This window comes from Neodiprion pinetum, chromosome 5, assembly GCF_021155775.2.
Source record: "Neodiprion pinetum isolate iyNeoPine1 chromosome 5, iyNeoPine1.2, whole genome shotgun sequence".
Lineage (NCBI taxonomy): Eukaryota > Metazoa > Arthropoda > Insecta > Hymenoptera > Diprionidae > Neodiprion > Neodiprion pinetum.
This window is the reverse complement of record NC_060236.1, coordinates 10838929-10866582: the sequence shown is the minus strand read 5'-3', so window position 1 is coordinate 10866582 and position 27654 is coordinate 10838929. Positions and strand designations below refer to the sequence as shown.

The window sequence follows — 27654 nt, the reverse complement described above, 5'->3', positions numbered from 1 at the left end:
GAAAGGGTTGAATTTCGAAGCTGAAAAATGAGGTTACGCTGGCTCGTATTTTGTGAACAATTTTCATGAATATTTAAAGAGGTGCAAGGTTTGTGGCAATTAAATAGTTTTTACACGTGTTTGCTGAAATAAGGAATGAAATTAGCTAGCATTATTTGCCCTTTTTTGATTTTTGAAAATGCATTGATTTCAATAATATTTGAGCCCTGCGATAAGCGTCCACAGAATTAAGCCCTCCGTGATGAACTCATCTTAATAACCAACCTGAATATTTCCACTTTTTGATGAAACTCCAGGAATAATACAATTTCCATATAAAAACACTGGAAAATATACATTTAATATATAATATATTTTCTGTTATTCTGGTTTATTAGGCTTGAGTCTAGTTTCAATTGCCACGGGGCCTCAAGCTCTTCATAAGAGATCTGCTTCGAAAAAAATTAATATATACAGATGAACGATAAACGATCACCCGAAGTCCTTACTGAAGTCCTTGAAAAATTACCATTATCGAATAATTTTTCTGGAACATGGGATTTTTTTTCTTTTTAAACACTCGTAATCTAATTAAACAGAAACAAGTAACAAAATGCCTAAACGTGAAGTCGTACGTGTCCTAGATTGTCTTTGACGGTCTGAGAAATCAGTGATTTTTTTAGAAAATGAATGTACGTAGACGAGGACACTATAATATACACCTCTTCTTTCTTTCATACAATCATGGTTTGATGTTTACGATGTGTGCAAAAAAAGCTCCGATTAAATTTTTCAATTTTTAAAAATATCTGTAATTCAGGAGAACATTGAACGACCAGGTTTTAAATGAGTTTACAGTGTTCCTCAATCTGTATAGACCATCCGGAAACTCTGGTGCAACGAGTATTGTGAAAAAGTAATTTGAATGTTTTATAATGTTTTAAATGTTTTATAAACTAAAATTTGAAAGCACATACCGGTAGCTGTCGATAAAGGCTATCGATAGGAATGAAGTTTCGCCAGAAGGTAGGTAACTGAAGTTACATCTTAGGTACGGATATCCATCTACCGGTGAAACATCATTCGGATAGGGACTCTTCACCGGAAACTCTCGGTCTGTGATGTGATTTATATGAAAGGAGCTATCAGCTCGAGGCAAAAGCGCATCTACTTCAAAACGTTTGCGGGATTCCGAACGAGGTTCTGAGCCTTCGTATTTGTTGGTTTGAGCATTGAAAGTTTAATACCACATACCCGTATACCATCAATAGGTAAAATTTTTATTCCCAATAACTGGATGGTGGCAGCAGTTGGGGAGGATCGGATTTATCGGATCCGTTTTATGGTGGAGGCTGAAGGCAGGAACGGAGGCTAATATAAGCTCACTTGGACAGCAGAGTGAATCAGACTGATGAGTTTTCTGGGGTGAAACTCACTTGGCGTGAGTGACATCCGGTGGCTCTGGCAAATTCAACTTTTGTGGGCGTCATCCGTCACAAAATTCGCTCGAGCTGGCTCTTTCAGCGCTGAAAGATTTCAACCGAGAGCTTTCCGCTCTCTGCCTTACGGAAAATAGCTTCAAGGCAAACAATCGGACCAGCAAAGAACGTTATTTAGTTAAGGTAAATTTGGCCCACATCCCGGGCACGTTTTACAAATTTGTTTAAGGAACCCAGAAACGAATTTCGGTGTGACTTTCCCAAAATTCTTAGGTAATAGCACCATCTTCACCTTGGATTATTAAACAGTGCAAAATGTATATCCATATTCAAATGTAAAAATAAATTATTGCATACTCGATTCTCTTTTTTTTTCTAATTTGATTGCTTCGTGAATAATCACGAAGAAACTGTTGCATCTATTACACTTGACGCGAACAGGAACTGACTTTTTTTAACTCTTACATCCTTCGGTAAACTAATTTACAAAACTGTACACCCAAAGTGAGATTTCCCCGATTTTATTAATTCAATATCACGAGCGAGGAAGGCTGGAATTTCGATAAAAATTTTTTCGTTCTTTCGATGTTTTATAGATAACGTTTTAAATCAATTTTTTTTACATCGTACAGCTTTATTGGATTGAAAATTCATCTGAATAATATTGATTGCGTACAAGTGGCATACTTAGATGGTGAATCATCATATTGCAAATTGGATTCCAACTTTTATTCTCTGAGCTTCCAGGAAAGCTGTGGAATCATTTTGAAAAAAATTGAAGAAAAGTGTGACGCAAGGAACTTTTTTCACGAAAATCAATTTTTCAACGTTACTTGAACCTATGTTGTGAAACTCACTGAATGCATTCAATCCAAACGTAAGGAAGTTACTTTTTTTATGAAATTGTGCAGATACTTGAAATCTTACATCAATTGAAAAGAATTTAAATAATGAGGTCCACTTAAGGATATGTGGGATATACATTCAGCTCAAACATGTGTCGAAACGAAATCATGGCTGAATAAATGTTTAAAAACTATAACCAGTTACAAATTTCAGCAAGTATAATAAAATTCAAAGAAGTCCCTGTGATCTAATTGCAAGAAAAATATTTTTAATCACTCAATTTCAACTATAAACACCATATTTTTACTAGTGTCAGAAAAATCACAATACTTCACGATTTTTTTACAAAAAAAATCATACAGTTCGTTCGACTTTGATGGACAATAGCTCGATTTATTTATAAATGAATACACTACAAATCATGAGATCGATTTTTCGTTGAGCTTATCGGTTGATGAAAGGAATCTAATACTTAAAAACGTTATAATTCACAGATGGCAAGCTTGTGATCCAGCAGTAAATAGGTGTGTTATCGTTACCCAAAAATTTAATTCAGAGTATCTATGAAAAAATTATTCGCATAAAAAATTAGCTATTGTTCATCAGAGTGTGACAAACCACATGATTTGTTCAGTAAAAACTAATAGAATAATGTTATTTTCTTGAAGTTGTTAACAAAGTCAGTTGTTGGATTTGAAATTCGGCGTATTTAATTTTTTCTGCTGTATTACGAAGGCTTTTTAATCATGCGTGGCTATAGATAGCTGTAATGAAACTATCTGAGCCTTTGTTTCATCACATTTTGCGATTCACCGAGGAAGCAATAAGCATCACTTGATTTTGATTTGGAAAATCGGTGGGACTTCTGTATAAAAAAGGAATAGGAGAACAGGGAAATAAGACCAAACAACAAAAATAGCACTCTGAAAATCTATCCGATAGGGCAACCACCCCATAGGAATCGAGCCGCCAAAGATTGAAAAATGTACGGATCCAGAGGGACGTCTGGATCGGAGGATATCTTGGAGTGGTTTCGCGACTTCTGGATTGCTTTGGCTGCCTCGTAAGTTTGCTTCGGTGTTATTAGCTTGGATACCCGCGGGGCGGTTGCATGGAAAATAAAATAAACGTTTCTATGTTTAGCGTATCCCAGTTCTGGTAAACATCGGTTGGCAACAGATAACCCCGCCAGCCGCCGAGCGGAACAGCTAGTTTGTGCATTTGGGAATTAGGAGCGCATTTAGCCACCTAGTTTTAAGCTTATGCCCTTTCCTGGGCGCCTTCGTATTGTGCCTGTTCGACTCCAGGACTGCCAACTGCTTCTCTAACCCGCTGAACTTCCCGCCCGCAGTCTTTCCGAACGACTCGAAATTACATTATAATATCATCGCGCACAGATCATCCCGCATTATGAGGATATCACTGTTCCAAACTCTCCCGAGAACTTTCTCGACGCTTCTTTTATCACCGCAGACCGTATCGAAATTCTCTCGTCTCCAATTCCTCGCATCGCCAATTTGTATTTAGGTAACCTGCGACGTTTCCGTATTTTATCTGGAGCGAAGGTAACTTTTCCACAAGGTATCGAACCGAACATCGTATGACGTGCGCGGTTGGCTAATGGCATTTGTACTTGTGCAACGTGTATCGAAGGGATGGTTTCTTCTTGCAATTCAATTGGATCACCAGGCAGAGTCAAATGTTTATGAACCTCTGCAGATAATACTGTTGAGGCCCAACCAATAATTATGGCTGTACCCTCTCTATACCGTAACCTACCGACGTGCAATTACGATAAGAGAGCACACATGCTCATACCATAGCCTTTAAGATCCGTATCGATCTAGATTCAGTTACCATGTGGTATGCAATGGTCTCGCACAGACAATCTGCATACAACATACCATCTGTCATTTCGCAAGCGAGCTTACGTTTATGTAATGCTATGGAATATATATATATATATCATTTTTATTTCTTTACTTTATATCTTTAATTCCAACTCACGCATAGACCATATGGGTCTACAATCGAAAATCACGGAACTCAGGCTCATGAACCCTCACTGACCAAACTTAAGGAACGTGAGAAAAGACAAGATGAGCAATTCACAGAGTATCATTCTTAGAATTCAAATATGCATTCTTGCAATTAACTATCTTGTCAGCACTGCACCGATTGGCCTCTTCAAGACCAATCGTCTTGCACCGACGTAGCCAAAAACCAATCGGGAGTCTCTTCCAAATTTCCCACTATTGAAGATCCTTTTCGAACCTGACAGATGCAAAAGAGAACAGAACTAAATTAATTACAGAACCAATTCAAACTTTATACCATTCAGAACACTTCGAAATCAAGAACGTTCAGAATTATAAATCATTCTGAATCATAGAATATTCACATTCAAAACTTTCGAACTTCAGTACAACTAACCAAGTGAATAACAACACTGTAAAAACCATATCTCGAAAATCGATTTAAAGATCATCTTATTGTTAATAAATGTGTATTTTAAACTAAATTGCTGTGTAAAACGAATTACTTCAGTCACGCATAGTGATAGCTGGCACGACCCAAGACAATATTCCAAATCGAGACAGGCTGCACGAGAAATTCTAGTAAAACCTCAACACCACAAGATTTCTCTCAACCTTCTTTCCAGAACGTCACAATACTGCAGAAAATAGGTACATGGAAGACGGATGAAATTTGATTTCGATAGGAACAGGAAAAAGAGGTCCTAAATTAAACATTGCTAAAACTCAAAGTATTTCAGTTTTTTTTTTATACCTGAGGTGGAGAAGAAATGCTGCAGAACATAGGTACTAGAATTTTATGTACTTGACAGTTCAGTAGGGCAGATTATTGGAATCATCAGGGTTCTGCACATAGTACAAATAACTGAAAAATTATCCCAGAACCAAATAAAAGTAAAATATTACGTTTTGTATATGGGGCATTCCAAACCGACCGATTCGTGACCTGGACCATTTTCGATTTTGTTGGAAATTTCTTGTTTTTTTTTTTTTTTTTTTTTACCTACTGAAAGCAGTCTTTTAGAATTTTTGTAGATTTTTGTAGATTTTTGGAATTGTGATCTCATATTTCCCGCAAATCCAAATTAGCGGGGAATATGAGGTCATATAGGTCTGTGCACGAGATTGTTGTTTTTTCCTTGTTCATATTAATCATGTACATTTTTAAACATGTCAAACGTTCTTGTAGCAAAAATAAATATGAAATATGACCAGTTTTATCATACACAGGTATTTTAAAATTGAAAAACAACCAGATATTTTGCCGTAACTTCCGTACGGCTCTAATCATGAAGAATTTCACCTGCCTGGTATTCTGTTTACATAATACTAAGACTTTTTTCCAAAATGACAAAAGCATTCCAACGCGACAGCAGGCGAGGGTAGGAAAACAAACAGTGAAAGAAACAAACCAACAAAGTGCGCAGGGTACCCAGATACAAAAGACGGCGTAGTCGTTTTGCGCTTAGTACTTTCGCGGCGTTTTTCACTTGTTATTCATGGTCGACGGTGAATCTAACTTGCAAATGACGGTTAAACCTGCCGTTAAGTGGAGCCCTGGCTTATCCATTCCGTACTTTTTTACCGCTAGTCTTAATTGTTATCGTCAAATGTCTTTAGCACGACTCTTGGCCCCCGCGATTATTATCGTTATGACTACCTTTTCCCTCTCACAGGTTATGGGATACTGTTGTAACGTGGCCATAGTGTACCTTGATGTATGTCCCCAATTTGGAGGAGTAGTAACATCTGTGGGCAGAAGGTGGCAGTTTGTTGTGAATAGTCATGTACACTAATATTCGTTAACCCCTGAGAGGTACATCGACGACTGAAATCATGTAAGAATTATAGAAAAACAATCCGAACCTTGGGGTTCCTAATGCTCCTCGAAAAATCAGTGAGAGAGTGAATAAACAATTAGTTTCGGTGTAATCGTCGTACAGTGAACACATCTGTATTCTTCATTGTCCTAATTCGGGATAATGTATCGGAACCATCAAGTTTTTATATATATATATATATATATATATACATGTATATATATATGTATATATATTGTGACGTGGATTTTTCCGGCCCCTCGGTCACTCGGAGCAAATGACCGAGAACTTACCGCGTGCACAAGAATTCGGCGTCCACGATGTACCCTGGACCTAAAAACAATATCGCGAAGTTGTGTTGGGCGCCTGGCGTGATCAACACGCCTCGAAATCATTGCTGCGCTATTAGCCCGGTCAATCTAGACATAAAAATAGTGGTCAAATAGCCGAAATTGCGGGAATGCTGAATTTTTGTGGAGAGCTTGGGTTCACCATTAGAAAGAAAGTTTCAAAAGTCCCCATTAATCCCATGTGCGCTACAAAAGTTATTCGGGGTCAAAGGTCAAAATTTGAGGTTTTTTGGATTTTTTTCGAAAACGGTGAGTTTTATCGAAAAAGTACCTCAAACCAAAGTTGTGGATCCTCAAATTATCTACAAAAATGGTCCTTATAATTTTTTTTCCAAGAGTCACCATTTCTGAGATATCGCGATTGTAAAAGTCACGTTATACGTGATATGCACACATTTCCACGCCACCTGCGAGGTAGTGTACTCGACGCGTTTTTTTTTTACGTGGTTTCCACAGTAGGCCTCTTCCACGAACTATTATAATGTAATTTTCAAGGACAATACTTTTTTAAATGAATAATGAATATTGATATTGATATTGGATATAGACTTTAATTGTAGTTTTGATTTTTTTCATATTTTAATCTGATTCATACTCTTCAACATCTACTTCAACAGTCGTGTCTTGTTCGATTTCTTCTTATTCTCCCCCTTCTTCTTGCTGGATGTTCATCAATTCTTCAAATGCAGATGAACCAGTCGTCTCTTCATCAAAATCACTTGAATCTTCCTCTGTCGTATTTAATTGGACATTCGAACAAAACTGACCTTGGCAATTGGTACATGCTGGAGAACACAGTAATCCTACTTTTTTGCAGCCACATTTGCCACTGCAACCTTTTTTGCAATTGCAAGAAATAGAATCAAGGAGTTTTTCTGGAGCGGGTGGCAGTAAACTTTGAATCGGTTCCAAAGTGTTATCTATGAATTTCCAACCCCAGTCTTCTGGGTTTAGTTGATTGCCTAGCCATGTCTGAACTTGATAGAATACTCGATACAAGTGTTGAATAGCAGATGCCGATTTTTGGGGGAGACATGATAATTGTACTTGCTTCTTGTGTCGAGTATTTTTGACAAAGGTTAAATATCGGTATTCATCTAGACAATCAATTTTTTTGGAGCTCCATAAACAGCAAGGAGTAAGCGAATTCCTGCTGTGATTATTGTTTGCGGAGAAGAATCAGTTTCTTTCAATACTTTTGCGCAATCAATCAAATCTTTTTTTTCGAATATTTTTACTACTGAAGTTTTGCTCTTTCTATACATTGCTGATGTAGTATTTGTATTATAGTTGTTGTTGTTGTAGTAGTGATGTAGCTACGTAAATAGACTGCAATATTTGTAGTGAAACATGCTCAAAATGACGCAGACGTCCTTATAATTGAAACAGCAATAGAAAAATATAATGCAACAAACACAATAATTGTAGTTGGTGAAGATGTTGATTTGTTAATACTACTCACTGCAAAGATTCCTGTTGATTAAATTATTTACTTTCTGAAACCTAGAAAAGCGCAACGGCGAACAGAAATATATTCTTCACAAAGTTATTCTGTTTATCCAAAATACCAAAAGCATATTTTATTTTTACATGCAATAACCGGCTGCGATACTACATCAACTAGAATTATCCAAAAATATTCAAACGTTTTTATTTTATGAGCAAAAAACTGAAAAACTTTTGGTTAAAAACTCAACTTCCCCTTTGATTGCTCAATATTATGTTATTTTTCTATTTTTCTTCTTTATTCTAGTTCAACTTGTACATAATATTGTACAAAGTAAAATTGTGTTCGATTTTTTTAGCTTGAGATCACCTGTCCACGATAAACGACTTTCGCAAGCGAAGAATATTATCGCCGACGCACCGACATGCGTGGCTACGTCCACTCCCAGTACCATGTTATGTCGAACTTGAAAAACTACTAACATGTTGAATAAAAACCGCTTAGTAAATATACCAGATATCAACAGTCTGTATTCAATATTTTCCCTAGAAAAAATTGGTGAACAACCGAACATTTTTTGGCCCAGCAAAGTAGAAACCTTCCTTAAGATATGGAAGAACCCAAAGGGTACTTCATTGTTCCCCGAGAAAATAACTTTCTTGACAGAGGTAAAACTGACCAATGCGAACGTACGTGACTCAGCTGGTCACCAAATTTCGGGTACCGTTCGTCTACCCGGGTATTCCCCATACGACACCCAGGCAACATCATACACCTTCCGCAACGAATGGGGGGAGTGACCACTCTTAATGTTCTGGGTGAAAAAAATAACCCCTTATAAATTATCCGAAGCGAAAAAACGCAAAAAAAAAAAAAAAATAACCCATGACAAATACAACCCAGGTCAATAACAATACTAAAATAACCTGAACAAGAATAGCCCAAAAATAAAGTAATCCGTGACAAAAGTAAACCAAGATAACAATTACCCTGGACGAAAATAACCCGTACAAAAAATGTATGTATTATTTGGCATTCATTTGAATATGCAGTGAAAAATTGACGAAACATTGAATTCAATTAAATTAAATCGAAAGAAATGTAAGTAAGTAGTAAAAAAAATCAAATCAAATTGAATTGCATTACATTCCAAATGTCATAATAACAATCTATCAAAACTATAATTACCATTAATATTTCAGTTCATGAGTTTGTATTTAAATCACTGTCGAATGTCATGGGTTATTATTGCGGAGTTATGTTATTCTTGTACAATTATTTATTACCTGTTTACATATTTTGTTAAATAAGGACAATTCATACACATGTTAATGCTATGATATCAATTAGTGAGAAGGTTAAGTGAGATTAAGTCGCCTGATACAATGCATTATTTACGTGGTATTTCACGTAACTTATGATTATATTCAAGTTTTGTATTGTGAAAATGTTAACAATTCATAATAAAATCAATAATCATCATTAGTATCCAATGTTCATTATATTGTTCGAGTTACATTCTCGCGATTTCACCTAAGCTGTCAACAACAATTTGTGCTCATGGGCTCTCTTTATTTTGAGTTAGTTTAGTTATGGGTTATTTTTTCTTGGATGACTTTAGTTCGATTTATTTTTGTTTGGTTTTTTGTTGTTCGAGTGATTCATCCTGAGGCATTTGGTTCCATTACCGCACTTGGGCAAGAAAAAAACATCCTCTCTGTGTTTTCTCGTCTTGCATAATGATCTATAAAAAAAATAGTGAGAAAACTAGCTCACTGTGTATGGGGACAGTATTCCACGGTATACGATGCTCATGCATCCTAATTAGGTACACGAGACTGAAATCCGTAAAAGGCAATCTGTCCATAATCAGAGATTATGCTTATATCTAATGTTAGGAATGAATTTCCGAAAAACTGTTTATTACCCGGTCCAATTCGTGGATGAAATCCCGAAACATTTAATCTAGGAAGCTGTAGTCTTATAATCACGATATACATTGCTTTCACATAGCAAATAAATCTTTGACTTACTAGTTTATTCTACAGTAATATTCATTAATGCCATATGCTTTTAACTAACTTTTTTTGGTCTTGAAACAAAATGCGAGTCTCAATTCTGTACGAATTATACCAACACTAGAGAATGGGAGACATTGTCATATAATTCGTATACAATCGAACTCCCCGTTGACTCGAAGTGCCACATATATTGTAACGTGGCATTTCGTTTAGGCATGCCCGCTACAAGATGCTCCCTGAACGTTGGGCGAAACCCAGGGATAAGGGTTTCTGAGATCGGGTCGCGAGATAATAATAGAAGAGCGCCAGAACTGGAGACACGCATCCGAGCTTCGACAGGGACGCGATAGCGAATCACGATTAAGATGTTGCAGGGATTTTTTTTATTTTATTTTTTTTTTATGAGTACACCGGCCACAGGCCAGCGACCAACTCCGACACCGAGGATATTTCGAGGCGAGGCGAAACCGTGGAGATCTTGCGTGAAGGATGCCGAGGCTGCTGAGGGGGAGACAACGCAGATCCCTGCAGCGCGGGAATCCAAGGCGGACGCGATTCCCGCTGGCGACCGGCACGCCGCAGCCTCCCCGCTCACCTCGGCCACACCTGACCAAGGCAACCGCGAGAGACCGGCTAGCGACGAGGGAGCACCACCCCGCCCAATCCTGGGACACCGTAGAGCTGCGCGGAAGACGACATCGCGATCTAGCGTTAAGTTCTGCGCCGCGAAGCGACGACAGGTGCGCGTCAAGTTGCGCAATCTACGAAATCGATGACGGATCGATCGTTGCGCATTCTTAGGGTCATGACGTCACGAGGGGATTAGCGTGACGGGATCGGCGTTGCGGCCGATCGGCGATCAGAAAGATCACTCTAGTTCTGGCGACTGATCAGGGAGGTGTCGTTGAGTTTTGCTAGTTCAGGGGTTTTGATTGTTGCGCGAGAAAGTTTCGTTGAGTTGCGTTAGTTAAGTGTCACGAGGGAGTGGGAGATTTCGTCTTCTGGCTGGGGAGCGTTAAGCGCTGCTAATATTCTTGCATTCTAGCAGAATGCTCCCTCAACTAGTAAACTGCAACTAGCCAGTCTCTTGCGTCCTTCCCTCCATGTACTCACTGTCAAGTCATCTTTAATTCGAGCAACGTCTAAATTCACCTTTCTTCCCTTTTACCTCCTCCACATCTTCTCACTGTAATCTCCTTATCTTTGACAATCAATCAATTATATACTCAAACATTTAACTCCTCATTACAAGTTTCTCTCATTTCCTCTGATCCTTGATATGTGCGCGTAGTCGACGGGCTACCAACTCGAAATGGGCCGTAATAATATCATGGCTGGGTGTAGATGCGGTCATCGATAGCCGCTCTTCGTGATCACAATCATCCACCCGTAAGAGTTTTGAAGAAACGTGTTTAAAGTTAATCTGTACTTTGTGTACGAGTAAAATGAAAAGTTTCACACTTACAAGTAATCTGCTATGCCAGGACCATAGATTACGCCTTCTTCTTCCTCAAAACGTTCTTCTTAAGCAGTCCTTGCTCCGGTTTTCGGGCCAATCTTACCTCTTTTGATGCAGTGGAATGTACGACGGCAAGTTTTTTCACGCGCTCCATGTCCCTTTTGTTAGTTATTATTTTTGCTTGGGGTCCAATTGTGAAATTTGCTGGGTTTATTCTTAAGCATTGGCTCTTTCCAATACAGAAACATCAAAAACTTTTTCTTTTCTGGCCCAACATAAGGCCGTCCTCTAGTTTCTCGGCTGTTTTTTTTATGGCTTTTTCAATAATTTTTTTACGGGCAAAGCATCGAAATAATCAATCTCATTATTTTTGCATAATCTTTATTAACATTTAAATAAGCTTTACAAATTTTTTGAAGTCAAAATATATAATAGAATAGCAGTTATAGTGGCCGACAGGAAGACATCAAGTAAAAGAGGTGCTTGACGGTGACCAAGATTGCGGCTGTTCTGCTTATCTGAAATCAAAAAACCAAACGGCATTTTAATCTTCATATTCAAGACTAGCGATTGAACTAGAGTGAATTCTAAATTACAAAAATTGACTTTTTTATACACTTTTGAAAATTACATTCTATTTTTTACTCATTTTTTCTTAAGTTTTTCGCTCGTACGAAAAAAACTATCGAAGCAATCATGATAATCCTAGTTCAATCGCTGGCTTATAACATATTAAAGATGCTGTATAAATTTGAACAAGATCGGTGCAACAGTTTCTGAAATATCGTGGTTACCGTTTCGAAAAATGGTGTTTCGAGAAAAACGCGTTTGGAAGTTCGCGCATGTGATTTATACTAAAAATTCTATCTCACCGTCAATCTGCTATGCCTGGACCATACAATAGGCCTTCCTCTTCTTCTTGGAAGTCACGCAGAGCTGCTCTGTCTTCTCTTTTCGCGATTCGGGCCTGTTTTACAACATCGCTCGTGCGCCTTTCTGAACGGTCGATCCGAGAGCTATCACGCTGTTGAACATATCCTTTAGCTTGTGGGCCGATTTTCACTCCCATGGTTTCCAAGGTCTTCAGGATAGCTTCGAATCCTTCGTTGAAGATTATGACAGCGAGAAACGTGGCGATTTCAACCACTTTTGGCCCAGAATGGAGGTGCTTCGGAGCAAAAGTCCAGATTAACGAATTGAGCGACTCGTTATTATTTTGAGTTTCCGATCCCAGGCATCTGCTTAACAATTCTTCTTTGGATAAATCCTCATAAATTGGCTTTATGACTTTTTGAACTGCTTCAGAAAGAGGCGGTTTATTGTGTTTGAATTGCTCAGCCTCTCCGAGAAACTCAGCTCTCCGCCATTTGCACCAACTAGATTCGCCTGCAGGACAATTTTGATGCTGTGGATTGCTGTCTGTGGAAATCTTGTGAAAGAATGTTGCCCAAATTTCCTTTCTCATTTCCTCGATAGAATCTGGATGTCTCCGAATAGCTAATCCATAATACTTTGTCATCTCACCAATCAATTTATCAGTGAGTTTTCCTGCACCTTTCCCACCAATGCCTTTATTAGATTTTTTTGCATTTCGGAGCCGAGTCCCCATCCTCTTTTCAACGTGTCCAACACACTCTTTTTTTACAACAACAACATCTTCTCCATATGGTTCTGCATTCAAAATACCTTTGAATGCCTTGCTGTCACCATCTCGTATGTATGTCGTATATTGAACTTGATGTTTATCTACTGAACGAGAAAACATTTTCACAACTGCATCTATTTCCATCTTCCCAGAACTTCCAGTATGATTTCGAGTACAATTTTCTTCATGATCAGCGAGCCATCCTGCATATCCAACTGGATCATTATTTTTTTTATTTTTCCACAAATTGCATCCAGCACAAAAACTACTCATTACACACGCATCAACCACTTTACCGGTGTACTTGGCAATTAAAGTTGAAACTCCGAATAAAGATGAAAATCCTCTTTTTTTCCATGTGCCATCTCCAGATATGGTGAATTCATTTTCTGCTTTTCCTAGTTCTTGAAGGATTTCCTTTTCTTCATTAACCGCAATCGACAACACTGTATCAAAAACGGCCGAAGAAGCTGAGTGAATATTTTCTAATATGGAATAGTACGTGTTCAAAGCAAAACCTTGTCCCATATCCATCAGTCCACAGAAAATCCTATAGCCTTCATAACCGACTCCCAACAAACGCATCACGAAAACTAAGCGACGATTTATTTCGTAGGCTTTATCGATTTTTGGGCATGAATCTATTTCTTTTTCTTTCTCACACTTGCACGCCATAGAAATTTTAAAGCCCAATCCTCGTATATCACGTTGATGGAAAGTCACCGTACTTTTGCACTCTTTACAAATAACAGCCGAAGAAATGGTTGAAAATACACTCACAAAATTCAAAATACAATACAAAACAGTCTGTTCAACGTTCACTTCAAAATTTTTATTTTGACGAAGTTTCGTCGCTGACGCCGATGTAAACGACTTGTCTTGTTCAAAAGTGTGTCGGTTGCCTGCGAATTTTCGCTTTTTAGGTCGATCGTAACGAGCAGGGGCGTCTCTACTTCCTTTCTTGAACATTTTGAAAATTATTTTCAAAAAATCAGCTACGTGCGACTCGCAAGAGAAAATATAGTACGCTTCGCAACTGCCACAGCAAAACTGAACTAAAACTTCACGGCGTCTTAGTCAATATTCGAAAGCGTCTGTCAACGGTCTCGGCTCCCCTTTACTCGGGCCTAATTCACAAAAGGTTCAGGTAGCAGTTAGATATAGGGATATCAATACAATGGTCAGCGCCGCTCGGCTTTCGGAGCAGCCCGGCGCGCGCTCCTGCTCCGTTCCAGGGCCGTAACTTGTGAACCACTTCGAATATCGAAAAATCCTTTGGCACACATTTTCTACACATGTTGTAGATGTGATTTATGAAAAAAAAAAAAATCGATTTTTTCGACCCGAGAAACTAGAGGAGGGCCATAAGTAGAAACCTCTCTTGCCGGTGAAGATATCGTGAATTTAAAATTAATGTTTCTATCTATATCAAGACACTCAGAAGATCTACATTGGGGAAAAAAACATCGAAACGCAGGTTCGAGCCGAGTCAGTCTCTTTACCGCAAAGCCAGTGTTATTACAATATTGACAATATTACTCGCATATTCTCTCTTTTCACGTTTAACTGTGACATTCGGGGATTTCATTTAGAATAAGGGTTTAAATAGCCTACATTTAAAATTGATTTTATTGCAATCAGTAAACTGAGAGCAAAGTTACATCATTTTTTATATTCTCATCTCGTTGAACGAAATGGTCAGTTTGCTCGAGAACTTTTGTTTCCGTATGAAATTAACCAATTTTTTGTTGTCTTCAGACCACTTTTGTTAGAAAATTATTTGGTACATGAATAAAGGAACTAGCATTTGGATTTGGTCTAAAAAACACGTCGATTTTCAATATTTTTATTAGGCGGGTATTAAAAGGACAAAGTGGAATTTTTCACACACAGTTAGTACAAAGCTTCATGGAGCTTTATTTTTTTTCATCAAATAATATCAATCGACAACGAACTAATTACTAGTAAAAAAAAATTTGTACGTTGCGGTGTGTTCCAACAACTTGGATCGAGTCTTAAAATCTATTCTTTCGATTAACGTAACATTTAGGCAGGTCCTTGATTATAACATTTTCTATAGAAATACTGGATACTTTGTCAAAAAAATTTCAAAATGGAAAATTAGTGACTTGGTAAAAAAAGAGCAAATTTTTGCGCAGAATCGTGTAATTTTGATTTTTGGTCCGCCATATTGAATCCGTCATTTTGAATTTTTTCAAAACTGACCTCAGATTCGTAATCAGCGACCCCGAAAACCCTAGGAACAAAGTTTTTGCGCCAAATAAGCTTTTTTTTAATGATTTCATCCGCCATATTGAGTCCGCCATTTTTAATTTTCCATGATTTTCGAAATTCAAACACTGAATCAAGGTTATATCCAAAGTTGAACCCAAGATATAACAATTAGCTCGAGAAATCAAGCAAGAAACCATTATTTGATTTTTACGTAACATTTCACCCTTTTCGAGCCTCCATTTTGCAAACAATTGATAGAAAAAAAATTCCTAACCAACAGGTTTTTAAACTACAGATAAAAATTCCACGATTTTTGCAGAAAAAAGTCTGATTTGAGTATTATAAAGGTTCGATATAAATAGTTTTTCAAAAAAACTACACCGAAATTTCGCTGTTTTTGTTTTTTTAATACAAATTTTCCATAGAAAATTTAATTTTCATGGCTTCTAACCTCAATATTCTGAAAAAGCACCCTTGAAAATAGTCGGGTACCAATTTTTCTTAAAATCCCATTGTCCTAGCGTTGTTGGCAATCGGTCAAACATGACTATATAAAAAGTGTCATTTCGGGCGTTAATGGGTTAAGATAAATATCATTGATTCGATAACTTGTAGAGGCACAAAAATGTCCGAAGTGGCACCAAATTATTCGAATCCGATAGCTCGAAAAATGGAAATTCTTCACTTGTAAGCAAAAACATCCTCCCCCCCCCCCCCGTCCACTAGGTTTTCACTCCGAGAAATGCGGATAAATAATAATTAATATGAAAGTATCCTAAAAGTACAGAGATCGATGAATTCGTACTGATTGATTTTTCGGAAAATTAGGGCACTCTTATCGCTAGAAATTACCCCTAATGATAATAATTTTCAGATTTGTGCCAAGATAATTTGAATATTTTCATTTATTTCCTTTCACTAGCGTTCTACTCTTTTGCTGACCAATATGATACTCAAAGTCCATCCGTATTCAGCTTCGTGTCTGACGGGTGGATTTTTTCATTTGGGGTTGATTAAATTTTGTTGTTCGGGGATATTGTATCAAACTTACATCGATAAAGAATCTTTATTCTGCCGCTTCTACCGGTACTAAGTGTGTTTATTTTGCGTCAGAGCCTTGAGGGTGATTTTTTCTATTAGAGAGATAGTTACATTGAATACGCACATATATCTTTTGTTAAAGCACAAAAAAGTAACAAATTTCTGTTGCATCCCCATTATGATACTACAATGCATCCGCATACGCTGGCCATGGATATCCCGTAAGGAGTTGGAGCATCAAAATTGCAGTTAGAGTACAAAAACAATACCAAATATCGGTATTTGTGTCATTGCGATATCTGAATTTCTTCGCCATCAAATTTTTGCTGTCGGTCCAGCTTTTCCTAAACCTAGGTTGACCACACATCGAGTATCTCACAAGGAGTTGGAGCACCGCAATCACCACAATAGCACCAAATTATAGTTTGGGTGTCATTTCGAAAAAATGCTGTGTTTAGTCTAAGCTTAGAGACATCTCACTGTTGGGCAAGCAAAAAGTCTCACATTTAACCAAGTTATTTCTACACTTCCTGTTCTTCGGTTTATCACCATATGATTCAGAAATTTGTGTGGGCGAATAATAATAATCTCAAAAACATTCATGGTTGATATATTGTTCGAGTCATAACTTTAAGCGAGAAAATATTGAAAACATATAACGCTCTGTTTTATGTCATCCATTTCCACATCGACAGGCTGGGTAAAGAAAAGGATGGTAGTTTCTACTCTAATATATTTGGCGCAAGGTTTTTTCACCAGAGATGCTTTTAGGGGATTTCCTATGGTACTCTCTAAGGCTCGTCATCTCACCTCGATTATGCTGACGCAGATCATCAGATAAGGCAACCGTATTCGGAGCTTTGGCTTATTCGGGGGTTTCGAGTGCCTCGGGCTCAGTGTGGGGGTCAGATTCTCCTCCTGGACTTTTGTGTACCCTCTCGCGGAAGTCAGGATTTCTCGTTCATCCGATGAGAAGGGCGGCCCGCCATCCGGATATTTAGATTCCGTCAAATCCGGCGACGAGATGACGGACAGTGTCGGGGAACACTCGAGAAGGGCTGCCTCGGCATCCATTGTGCTGCCTGGAAAAAGGCAAGGTAGGGAAAATTTATCGCACTGCACCGCTTTGAGTTGGTTGTAAGTACAAGAACAGACACGAGACGCGCGGTGTCTCGAGGATTTTCACGGACACATTTCAGAGACAGTCTTCATACACCTGAAAATCCACGAAAAAGTAAAGAACGTGGAATAAATATTCAAATTATTTCGCAACTCCACTGCAACTTAGAAATATGCACTTAGCACTTACAAGAATTTTATAAACGGTTTTTCTTGTAACGATATCTTTCGGACTTATATTTCAAATCGGAGATTAAAATGTGAGATTCAAGTTGGTGGGTAGAATATAGAAGGTCTAACAGTGAAAAAAATCATCTAAAGTCTTTTTTGAAGGTTTTTTTTTCAAATGTGAACTTGACTCTAATATAATTGTTATCCCAGGTCAGAAAACAATAACGAAACAAGAACACAAAAAGCAAATCGTGCATTGTTAAGGAGAATTAATAATCCACAAATTCAATCAAGTTTAATTCCAATATAAGATGATCTTTCTATTTAGGTTCAAAGTTACTGGCCATTTTCTAGTTTTAAATCGTGCTATTTAACCCTTCTTTTATATGTAATTAAGGGTGCAAGTGTGCCGAAAATTGATTCTTGTCACCAACTTTAACACGAGACTGGCACACATCGAGAATTAATAAAATTTTTGTATTCGTAAGTTACGCAGATCTTTTATAAAATACTAGAATAGAAAATACTGTGTTATACCAAACAGCTTGAATATTAATGCGTAACAATCTACTGAATTTGTTTTATTTCACTCTACGACAGCTCATCTATCCGAGGACTATTTTTCAAAAAGTTACGGAAACGCTTATTTTAACATTTTGACAGCATTGAATATCAAAATTTACAACATTACATCGATATGGATTAGGATCCGCAAATGGTAATATTGAATTTGAAATAAGTTATAGTAGAGTGATAGCCAAGGGATCTACCAGATTTTCAATCATTTTAATGCGAATTAAAATGAAGTACTGACATCTGAGCTTTTGTTTATAGTGCCAGTATTTTCTACATTTGCAGTATTCATAAAGAGATCTTCCAAGCTTACAAAAATCACAATCCAATGCATACTCCATACACAACAGTTTACTGTTACAGTGGAAGAAAAATTACTTCTGTTCTTCAAACATTCTATACACTTGTAAAAAAATTGTGTATGAATCCAAAAAGCGTATTAGAGAAGAATTGAAGTCTTAGATTGCAAATTTGGTAAATAAAGTTTGTTAAATCAACCGATCTCATCTTCTTTGTGTGATTCCCGAAAATGTTGTTTAACTTCAACAAAACTCTACAAGAACTTTCGAAATATTAAACCGTAGCAAAAAAATGATTTTGCGAGAATTTCCTGGAATTGAGTCACTTGGAGTTATTCCTCGTTAAGTCTCTCCAAGATATTCTCGATTGCTTAAATTTACAATTTACGAATAGAAGTTAACTACGGGTGGAATTTTCAAAACTCAACGAACCAACAAGACTTGGTAGGAGGGATATCCATCTTCCAACCATCACAACGTTACATTTCTTCTCGATTCAATACTTTTTATCCGACTGTAGTTAAGCCTAATACTTGTTAGGAGAAGGGCGGAAATATAATACGGATCAAGTGCAAATATTCGAGGGCTCGAAAGTAAACGATGTTTCATCTTTCTTCCCTCTTGAAGCTCCTAGCCGGTAGGATTTTATTCTACATGGTCTATAAAGATTGAATTCTCCAAGTTTTGAGCACCCCAGTGAAAAATTTGCTACAGTCGCCTAGTCATTTCAGACTCGTTGTTAGTTTCTGATTTAAAAGACGATAGAAGGAAAGGCTATAAGCTTTCCTCCACTCTGTGTAACTTTGTTACAAAAAATCGTACGGTAAAGCATAACGGAACTCTGCACTCAGAAGTTCAATAATTCGTATTGAAATTCGTTTGACATAAAGAGCAGAATTAAATGTTTCGAATAAATTTATCGTAAAAGTTGCACGCTGCTTAAGTGAAACGCTTCTTTTATTCGAGAACTTTGTAACAGAAATTTTGATAATGTGTTGAAAGAAAAAGCAAAAACGACGAATTTTGAAGAAAAAATTTCAAATCCCCGACTTCACTTTTCTATGAATCTTACTTTTTACAGTTTATCTCCCGCTTCGTCAACGCAAAGTTAAGCGTGAAATGGGGAATAAAAATAGGCGCGATCGTTTCCCGTATTTTATTTAAATCTGGAAATGATGTGTCGATTCCGTCGTCTTTTAGAGTCTTAGTTCAGATTTCCAGCGACTGAATTTGTCGAGAAATGCCTCTCAATAAAGCCCTGGTGTAAATTTGATTTACGCATTACTTTTCTGTCTTTTGTTTCGCGTGCGAGCCCGAAAGCGCTAACTGATTGGCTTTCAAGAACCTTGCTTGAGAATTATGCATGTGGCTTTGAAATTTAAATATTCTTTCAATTTCCCAAAAAGTTTATTCGTTCATCATTTTACAAGTAATTTTCTCCAATATAAAAGTCATTCATGAGGGATGAAATGTATTACATATTTCTCGAGTTTTCCTTAAAGTTGAGTATTGAGAGATAGATAGATCGATTTGTTAGCCTTGGGACAAGTCCCCTCGGCAAAGATGAAGTGCAGCCCATAAACAAGGTAAACAGCTGTTGACAGTAATAGGAGCTCACCCGTCAGAGTACCTGATAAGAGTAGAATATTGCATGGCTTCGGTATGCAGACCGATGAGAGATATTGTAACGACCCGATCGCTGGCTACATAACATTACAGTTTTTTCACGTGGTACTTTTATTTCTCGGACCTCTTAAGTCCCAGATAATTTTAATTGCCGTGTCGCGGATTTCGATTGATATCTCTCTCCAGATATTCGCTGGTAGAGACTGTTCGAGCATCCCTTGCACTAGCAATAAGTTTTATCCGTCTCCCGGAATAAGGAAATTTCACAGTAGAACGATTTAGACTCATTAAGGTTTGTCTGTGTGTCGGAAGAATTTTTTACTCTGAAATTATTCAGAGTCAGCTTTCGTCAATATTAATTAAATTGCAGTGAAACAATTGATATACCGGTTCTTGGTCACAATTGCACTGGTCGTGTTGCGATGTGTGCTCCGTTTACCAGTCTTCACGGATCAATGCCAAAGTCACAAAGTTACTATTCTTTCTCATTACGATCGCTGTTACTATATTTTCTTGTAACTGTTGCGAGAATTTAATGCTTGTGCAACAATAAATTGATATTAAAGGCTTATTTAACTAAAAAAGTTCAGTAAACTGAACAAACTGATTTTGCGTTGCAATTACCAAAAAAGATCTACGATAGCGCAAAATGGTTACGTGTACCTCGTTTTTCGTAATTGCAACAATATTCAAACAGTTTTTTTGCCGATACCTGTTTTTCTGAATTTTTGTAGTTACTATAACAAATGAAATTTTTCTCAATGCAGCAACTTTGTATTGATGCGGCTAAATGCCTGGGTATGAATCGAGGTATTGTGGAAACTGCACCTGGCAATAGTATTTACCTCGCAATGAAATAACGTAGTAGTCAACCGTATCGAAAGGATATTTGTGATTTTATTAGGAGAATGTGATTCATAGTAAAGAATCTGAGATTTATTCAATATGCCAAGTATTTGGAATACACAAATGTAAAATGAGTGTGAAGGATAATAAGAAAGAGAATAAAAAGATTGAAAATACATCACTCGGATCCTTCACAGTTCCAAGAAAAAAGTGGATTTCCCAGAACGTCAGAAAACGAGATAAATTTGCAAGTAACGATACGTTGATTAGGCCTACAGGGATACCGCGTCAAAAAAAAAAAAGACGTGCCTGAAACCCTACCCCTGTAGTGGTGTGAAAAAGGATTTTTTAAAGACAAATAATTCGAATTTTATTTCACAGAGGCATTCAGTTCTCGAGTGGTACGCGAAAAAATATTTGTACGCTTCTTTTTTTCTTCGCCATTAGCGTACGAGCTTAAATATTGACTGTAGGGGATAAAAAGTTAAAGACCAAAATTGTACAAATATAATTCCCTAGAAGCTGTTTCTGTTCATTTATGCCCTAAAGTCAAAAATAAATAAGAGAATGCAACAGTTTAAGGTTGCCACTTTTTTCAGGTTTAATTTGAAGACTATCATCTGAGAAAAAAAATGTAAAGACCGAAGTTCCAGAAAATTGAATTTCCTACAAGTTTGGTCTTTACCATTTTTTGTTAAAATTGAAAGTGGCGGATATAAGCAACAGCAGGATTTGATCGCCGTTTTAAATTTACACTACCAGCGACTCCCCTGCCCCACAACCATTGAAACAAGAAAAATGCAACGGCGGAATTAATGTTATTTCAGGTCGATTATTTGGACATAATGACTGGGCTACTCTGCAAAAGGCTGTTCTATGTCACGCCATTCGTCCACTATTAATCGCTTCTAGGCCATCGTATGCGCGAGAAAGGCTGACAATGGGCCAGCCACAAGGTTTCGTGTCACCCGGCACAGATGAATTGATGCCCTCAAGTACGAGATGCAAGTACATTTACAAGCCCAGAGCTTCGTGTACATGTGCGGTCTGTTGTCGTAATCACGTTCGCTTAGCTTCGGCTTCTTATTGGCGAACACTGAACTCCAACCAGTCTATTTCCGCTAATTACGTCGCGTTCACCCATCCGCACTTACGTCCCTGTCTACTCGCTGTGCAATCGCTCATTTGCCTTTATACAACCGATCTCTTCTGCTGAACAAAGGCTTGTCCTGGCCACTCGACTCCGCTTGGTCGACCGTCCGGTTTTCCGCCGAGTGTCAATTTTGTCAATCGTGAGTGTCTGCTCCACGGTGGTCGGATCAAAGGCGTTCGTATTGCGGTGGTTTGGTGGAACGTTAAAGGCTTGGTAGTCTAACCCTCGCGCTTATCTTGGCTTACGTAGGCTCGCGCGCTATCGTAATTATCGATTGCCTAGTCTTGGCTATAAATGCGACAACATCCGCGGCCTTACAATAACAACTCAGTTTTTCATGAAGCTTTCTGACGACTTCAGCCCATTCAAACTCTTACTCGCTATCGTACATAAGCGCGCAGGTTATCCACTGTTTATTAGATGATGGTGAGCTACGCATAGAATTATGTCTCGTCAGCAATAGCTAGTAAGAGTAAGCTCTTTCTCAAACATGGTGTGGACGAGCTATTCGCAATTCGTAATCTTTCCGATTGCCCATATAATATACCTCATCAGGCCTCTCTAAGAATTGATAAAGACAGAAGCAGTGCCTGAATTAAGTAGCTGAAACGTAACCAAGCCTAAGAAATACTTGAGGTCACGTTTATAATGTGTTACGTGGGCGGCTGTGCGCGTGTAATGATTGAACGATAAAAAGAGAGAGAAAGAGAGAGAGAAAGAGAGACGACGATCCGAAAACTGCACCCCTTTAAAATTTTCAAGCCAACACGATTACATGGACACTGCCGAGCATTTGCAAACATGTAAATGGCTCTTGGGGGATGCAATGTTTTTGGAATATATCAATCCACCTTAGCTTCGAGGACGCAGCATTAGTGTCGTTATATACATAGCATGTACCTACTTACGGGGATTGTTCGGTACCACACGAACACATTTGTAATAACCTGCAACGATATATCGTTATGCTGCCGTGATAACGCTAAAGTGCTATTATAGCCTTATATCAACAGGCTACGGGTGCATAACGCTATATTAGCACTGCTGTTATAGCGTATTATTCACATCGTGGAAGTATAATAATGCCCTGCCTCATTATGAATATATTCCCATACTGGTATTTACTCTGGTATCTACTTCTAATGGGCATATAATGTGTCCAAACAAGCATGTGGCGCATGTTAATGCCGTGACATGAACCCTTTGTTGTATCGGAAGGCACATAACAGACATGAAAATGTATTCGTAGTGGAAGCGTTTTCAATCCATTCAAATACTCAAAAGTGTGTATTGGGCGAGTTAGCTACAAATATGGCAAAGAAAACCTTGACTAAATAATGGTTTCAAAAATTTAACTAAACCTTATTAAGTTGGACATATTTAAGAAATGCTCTGTGATCTACAAAAAAATTTCAAACGCTCAGTTTCAATTGTAAATGCCATGTCAAGATCGACCTACAAAAAGAATGTCTCACGTGATATAACTGTAATCCATCTGCCTACGAGCAGCATGGTTTTTATGTGGTGTAAACGACGAAATCGACAAATAGTTATCAAAGCACACGAAACAAAACATTCAAATACTTAATCAATAATTCAATTTTTTTCATTTGGGATTTGAGATCGTTGAATATTTTTGTTGCGCTGAAGGGATATTGTTCAAATTCAATTAAACTGGCTTTGACTTTAGTTGATGAATCTTAGCTTGGTAATATTTTGATTTCGGTACTTTTTTAAATCGATTCTTTCATTCATTCCTGATGCAAATCGTTCCTATGATTACGGAGATGAACAAAAAGTAGTTTCGCATTTTATTTTAGCGAGGGATCAACCAATATTATGATGTTTTCTGAAGACAAGACACAATCATGTTACATTCTACCGTCAATATTCTGTTATGAAATGCGAACGGGGCGTAGTTTACACCCTGTTGACCTGCTTTTTTTACTCTTCTTGAGTTGACCTGAAACTGACTTATGTCGGTTTCTGAAATAAGCCGTTAAATTATTGGGAATATAAAAAACAACATGAATATCCTAACATGCAGATAAACGACCTCGCAGTAGGGTTGCTCTATCAGCATATGAAAAAATGTACCACCCAAATCCCTGACCGAATATCGAGAAAGTAGTCTTTCTCTTCGAATCGGAAAAAACCAATCTTGAGAGGCGGAGGTGAACGAACATACATCAAAAAGTTTCGTCGCCTCCACTGGTGCAGTACCTATTCGATTCATCATGCTCTAACTTTTCGCATAACTACATTACGATCAGCTTCAAGTTTTTTACGAAGCTTGGAATAACACGAGTTGGGAAAAATGTACGCAAGGCTGTCTCAAATTGGAACAGTATTCTTTTTTTTTTTTGCTCAAGGTAGATCTAAATATTAGTTGTTGCCGCATGAAAAATCTTTTCAAATCAAAGAATTTTTACGTCTAGTCAGAGAGGATTCTCAAAGTTATTTTTCTCCGTTGAAATTACATGTGTGAAAGAACGTGCTTAAATTAGTTTCGTCGCATAATTTTCCAAAATACTAAAGGGTATTATCATTAAATTATCTTGAAGTACGATAATTTTCATGTTGCAGCAATCATAAATTATTTTTTGAGTAAAATCAATATCTTATTCATATTTTTCTCAAAGGCGGGTAGAGAATGACTTCAACGGTCTGCGGAAAAAATGCATTATCATTTGTATCAAAATGAAGTTAGTCCCACTATCAAACTAGACTATTTAATTGTTTTCAAAAATTTTGTCAAGAAACTGGGATAAATATGTTTTTTTTTTTTTTACACATTATTGAAATGGAAAAACGTCAGATAGAATGAGGTACCTCTCAGACACGAGCTAAATATTCTGTACTTCTGCATGATTTTCAGTTCGGTGAAAACTGACGATTTACAACTTGTTTCAGTAAAAGAAAAAAGAACGTTGCCCTGATATAGAATAGTAATGTATACCTACAATGTTCAACTTTGGGATATGAAACTAAAGAATTCTGACACTGTTTCGATTTATACATTGCTCGAGAGCGGACAGCGTGATTTTTATACGTTCACCGGCGCCATGTTTATTTTTTCACTGACATACATAGGTTGGAGTGGCGCTATGATCGTTTTCCCCGGCTACCAACTCTTACAAATCAAATTCACTAGAATCAACGTACAAGGTGAAACGCGTCTAATTGTAAATTCGTTGATGCTTCAAGAATACAAATTCCACTGTTACAGGCGATGTTACAAGCATACCTAAATGAAGCAGTATAGCTTAGGCACATAATACCTACTTCCTACTTCCGGGTGCCGGACGCGCCACAGTTTACGGATCAACAGTTGTGTGCCTAACCTTGCAGACGTTACACGGACCGTCTTGTGTTCAAATAAGATCACGTTCAGCCCATACCTGTGGCCGTATATAAGATCCATTAATACCGGATTGAGCGTATGCTCACCAAAAATGGATTTCAACATGCATACAGAGATGCAAAAAACCTCTGAACGGCGCATTGCTCGCCTTCTATCTCCAATCGACGAGACGTCAAATGGAACCCACTAATGGAAAAGGTCTTCATTCCGAATAGATCCAATTTGGTCAACAGACGAAAGAAGAAAAGAGAAACCGTTCGAGCGAAAAAAAGCTCATCATGCCATGTGTATGAAAGTGTTCCGTGTTGTCCCGCATGTATTGATGGACTCCTTCAAGCAATCTTGCAGCGTCACTTGACTTGACATCTACGCAATGAATTATATGGAATAATTACAGTTGCGTTAAAATGATGTTTATGCAACAAATATTCTGGGGAATTTTGTGGAATCAGCTTCTAAACCAAATCTGATTTTCTTATCACTGTAGGGTACTTAAAGAATGATTTTTCTGTATAAGAACGTACACTGCGACCTTTCGGAATTGGGATGTGTCGTACTACCCCAAAATACTGTATTTCCTTCTGCACTTGCCTGCAGTATAACATGAAGAATAACAAGTTAACAGAACATATTCTGTAAAAACGCTATTCCCAAACGGCTTATTATTAGAACTGATCTTCTTGCAGCACGCAGAAGATCTGAGTGTAATTCCACACTGTCAGAAAAGAATATAGTATATGGTTAGTTCCTGCATCGTTGAAAACTTACATTTTAAACTCTTATCTCAATCATTCTTATTTATAGTTGTTTGAATCACCATATTGTTAACGCAACGATATTTTACAATTACCTTGGCTGAAAAAAAATCAATATTACCATTAATATTGTTCGACACAAAACTATCTGTACATAGCAAGACGAACTATTCTCCTCGAATTCACTGTATCATCATCATGGTATGTGAAACTATACTATATGTAATTCCACTAACCAGATTTTTACGTTTGAATAAATTTTCTTGACTGTTGTGAACAATTATGAAAGAGTGAAAAATTTTAGGTCTGTCGGTCATCTGTTAAAATAAATTTACACATTTATTAAGACGTTTCGGTCGGGCACGGCCATCCACCCTCAGTTCTGTAAAATGATAAAATTACAGAATTAAACCTATGTTAAGCATGGCAATTAATACATACGAATAACGAAATTGCACATTTCTAAGATGGGCATTTACCACGCGGTTTTCAGAGTATCTACCGCTTTGGAGGTTAGGACCCTCTTTAACAATTTAAACTTAACATGTGATGCAAATAGACTAAATTGAGCTAAAAACATGTTGTATGGGCACAAAAACATTGTAGGGAAGAGCGAACTACGTATGAATATATACTAGACATTGAAACTTGCAAATTTTTACTCCTATTAGGGTATCCACCTGACGAAAGCGGAGAAGTGATCGAGCGGCATCGTTAATAATTCAGTCAATAAGGATTAAAAAAAGGCCTGAGCCCTACAAAAGATGGGGTAGTAATGATTTTGATACGTGTTATTTAGTTCCGAGCCCTAATGAAAAATCGAATGTTTTCAGCTTAATTTAGCCTATTTGTATCAGATATTAAGTTTTAATTGTAAAAGAGGTTCCTAACCTCGAAAGCGGTAGATACTCTGCAAATCGTGTGGTAAATGTCCACCTTAGAGGTGTGCAATTTCGTTATTCGTATGTATTGATTATCATGCTTAACATAGGTTTAATTATGTAATTGTATTATTTCACAGAACTGGGCGTGGCCGGCCACGCCCGGCTGAAACCTCTTAATAAACATATAAATTTATTTTGACAAATGACCGACAGACCCAAGATTTTTCACTCGTTCATATTTATCACTTTAAATTCATTGCTAGTACTCACAATTATTCCTTTGTAATTTCGTCTATAAATAGCCCATTAAAATTAAACGTCACACTCCACTAATTTGAAATAATAGCAAGGTCACTGACATGATGAAAAAGCTTTGTATGAGTGGGGGAAAATTAGTATATTTTCAAAGAGTTGGGCTGAACTAGTGTTTGAAGCGTATCTCCGGCTAGTACTGTGAGTGACCTCGGTGCAAGTCCCTTCGAATGCAATGATTTTCATATAATTGATAAATGCGTTTTCCATCGATTGGTTGTTGAGAATAAGTCA

The 27654-nt window shown here is 37.5% G+C and overlaps 2 protein-coding genes across 5 annotated transcripts in view; both read right to left on the bottom strand.

Annotated features, from left to right (window-relative positions):
• The window catches only part of rho-6 (rhomboid 6), a 126718-nt gene that overhangs the window by 17735 nt on the left and 81329 nt on the right, over positions 1 to 27654 (bottom strand). For 3 of the 4 annotated variants that reach the window (XM_046626354.2, XM_046626355.2, XM_046626352.2), the window contains one exon: positions 17129 to 17400. In XM_046626354.2, coding sequence (XP_046482310.1) covers positions 17129 to 17400 — 272 coding nt within the window. Of the gene's footprint in view, positions 1 to 17128; positions 17401 to 25068; positions 25146 to 27654 lie in introns of those variants that run through there. The other variant, XM_046626353.2, reaches the window with a different exon arrangement.
• LOC124219155 (uncharacterized) lies at positions 11762 to 13970 on the bottom strand. The gene is made up of 2 exons (XM_046626351.2): positions 12270 to 13970; positions 11762 to 11915 (listed from the first exon to the last, which is right to left on the bottom strand). The coding sequence occupies exon 1, from the start codon at positions 13715 to 13717 to the stop codon at positions 12272 to 12274; it is 1446 nt and encodes a 481-aa protein (XP_046482307.1). The 5' UTR covers positions 13718 to 13970; the 3' UTR covers positions 11762 to 11915; positions 12270 to 12271.

What these genes read in the sequence shown, in the direction of transcription:
- LOC124219155 (XM_046626351.2), bottom strand. Translation starts at nt 13,717, where the DNA reads ATGGCGTGCAAGTGTGAGAAAGAAAAAGAAATAGATTCATGCCCAAAA.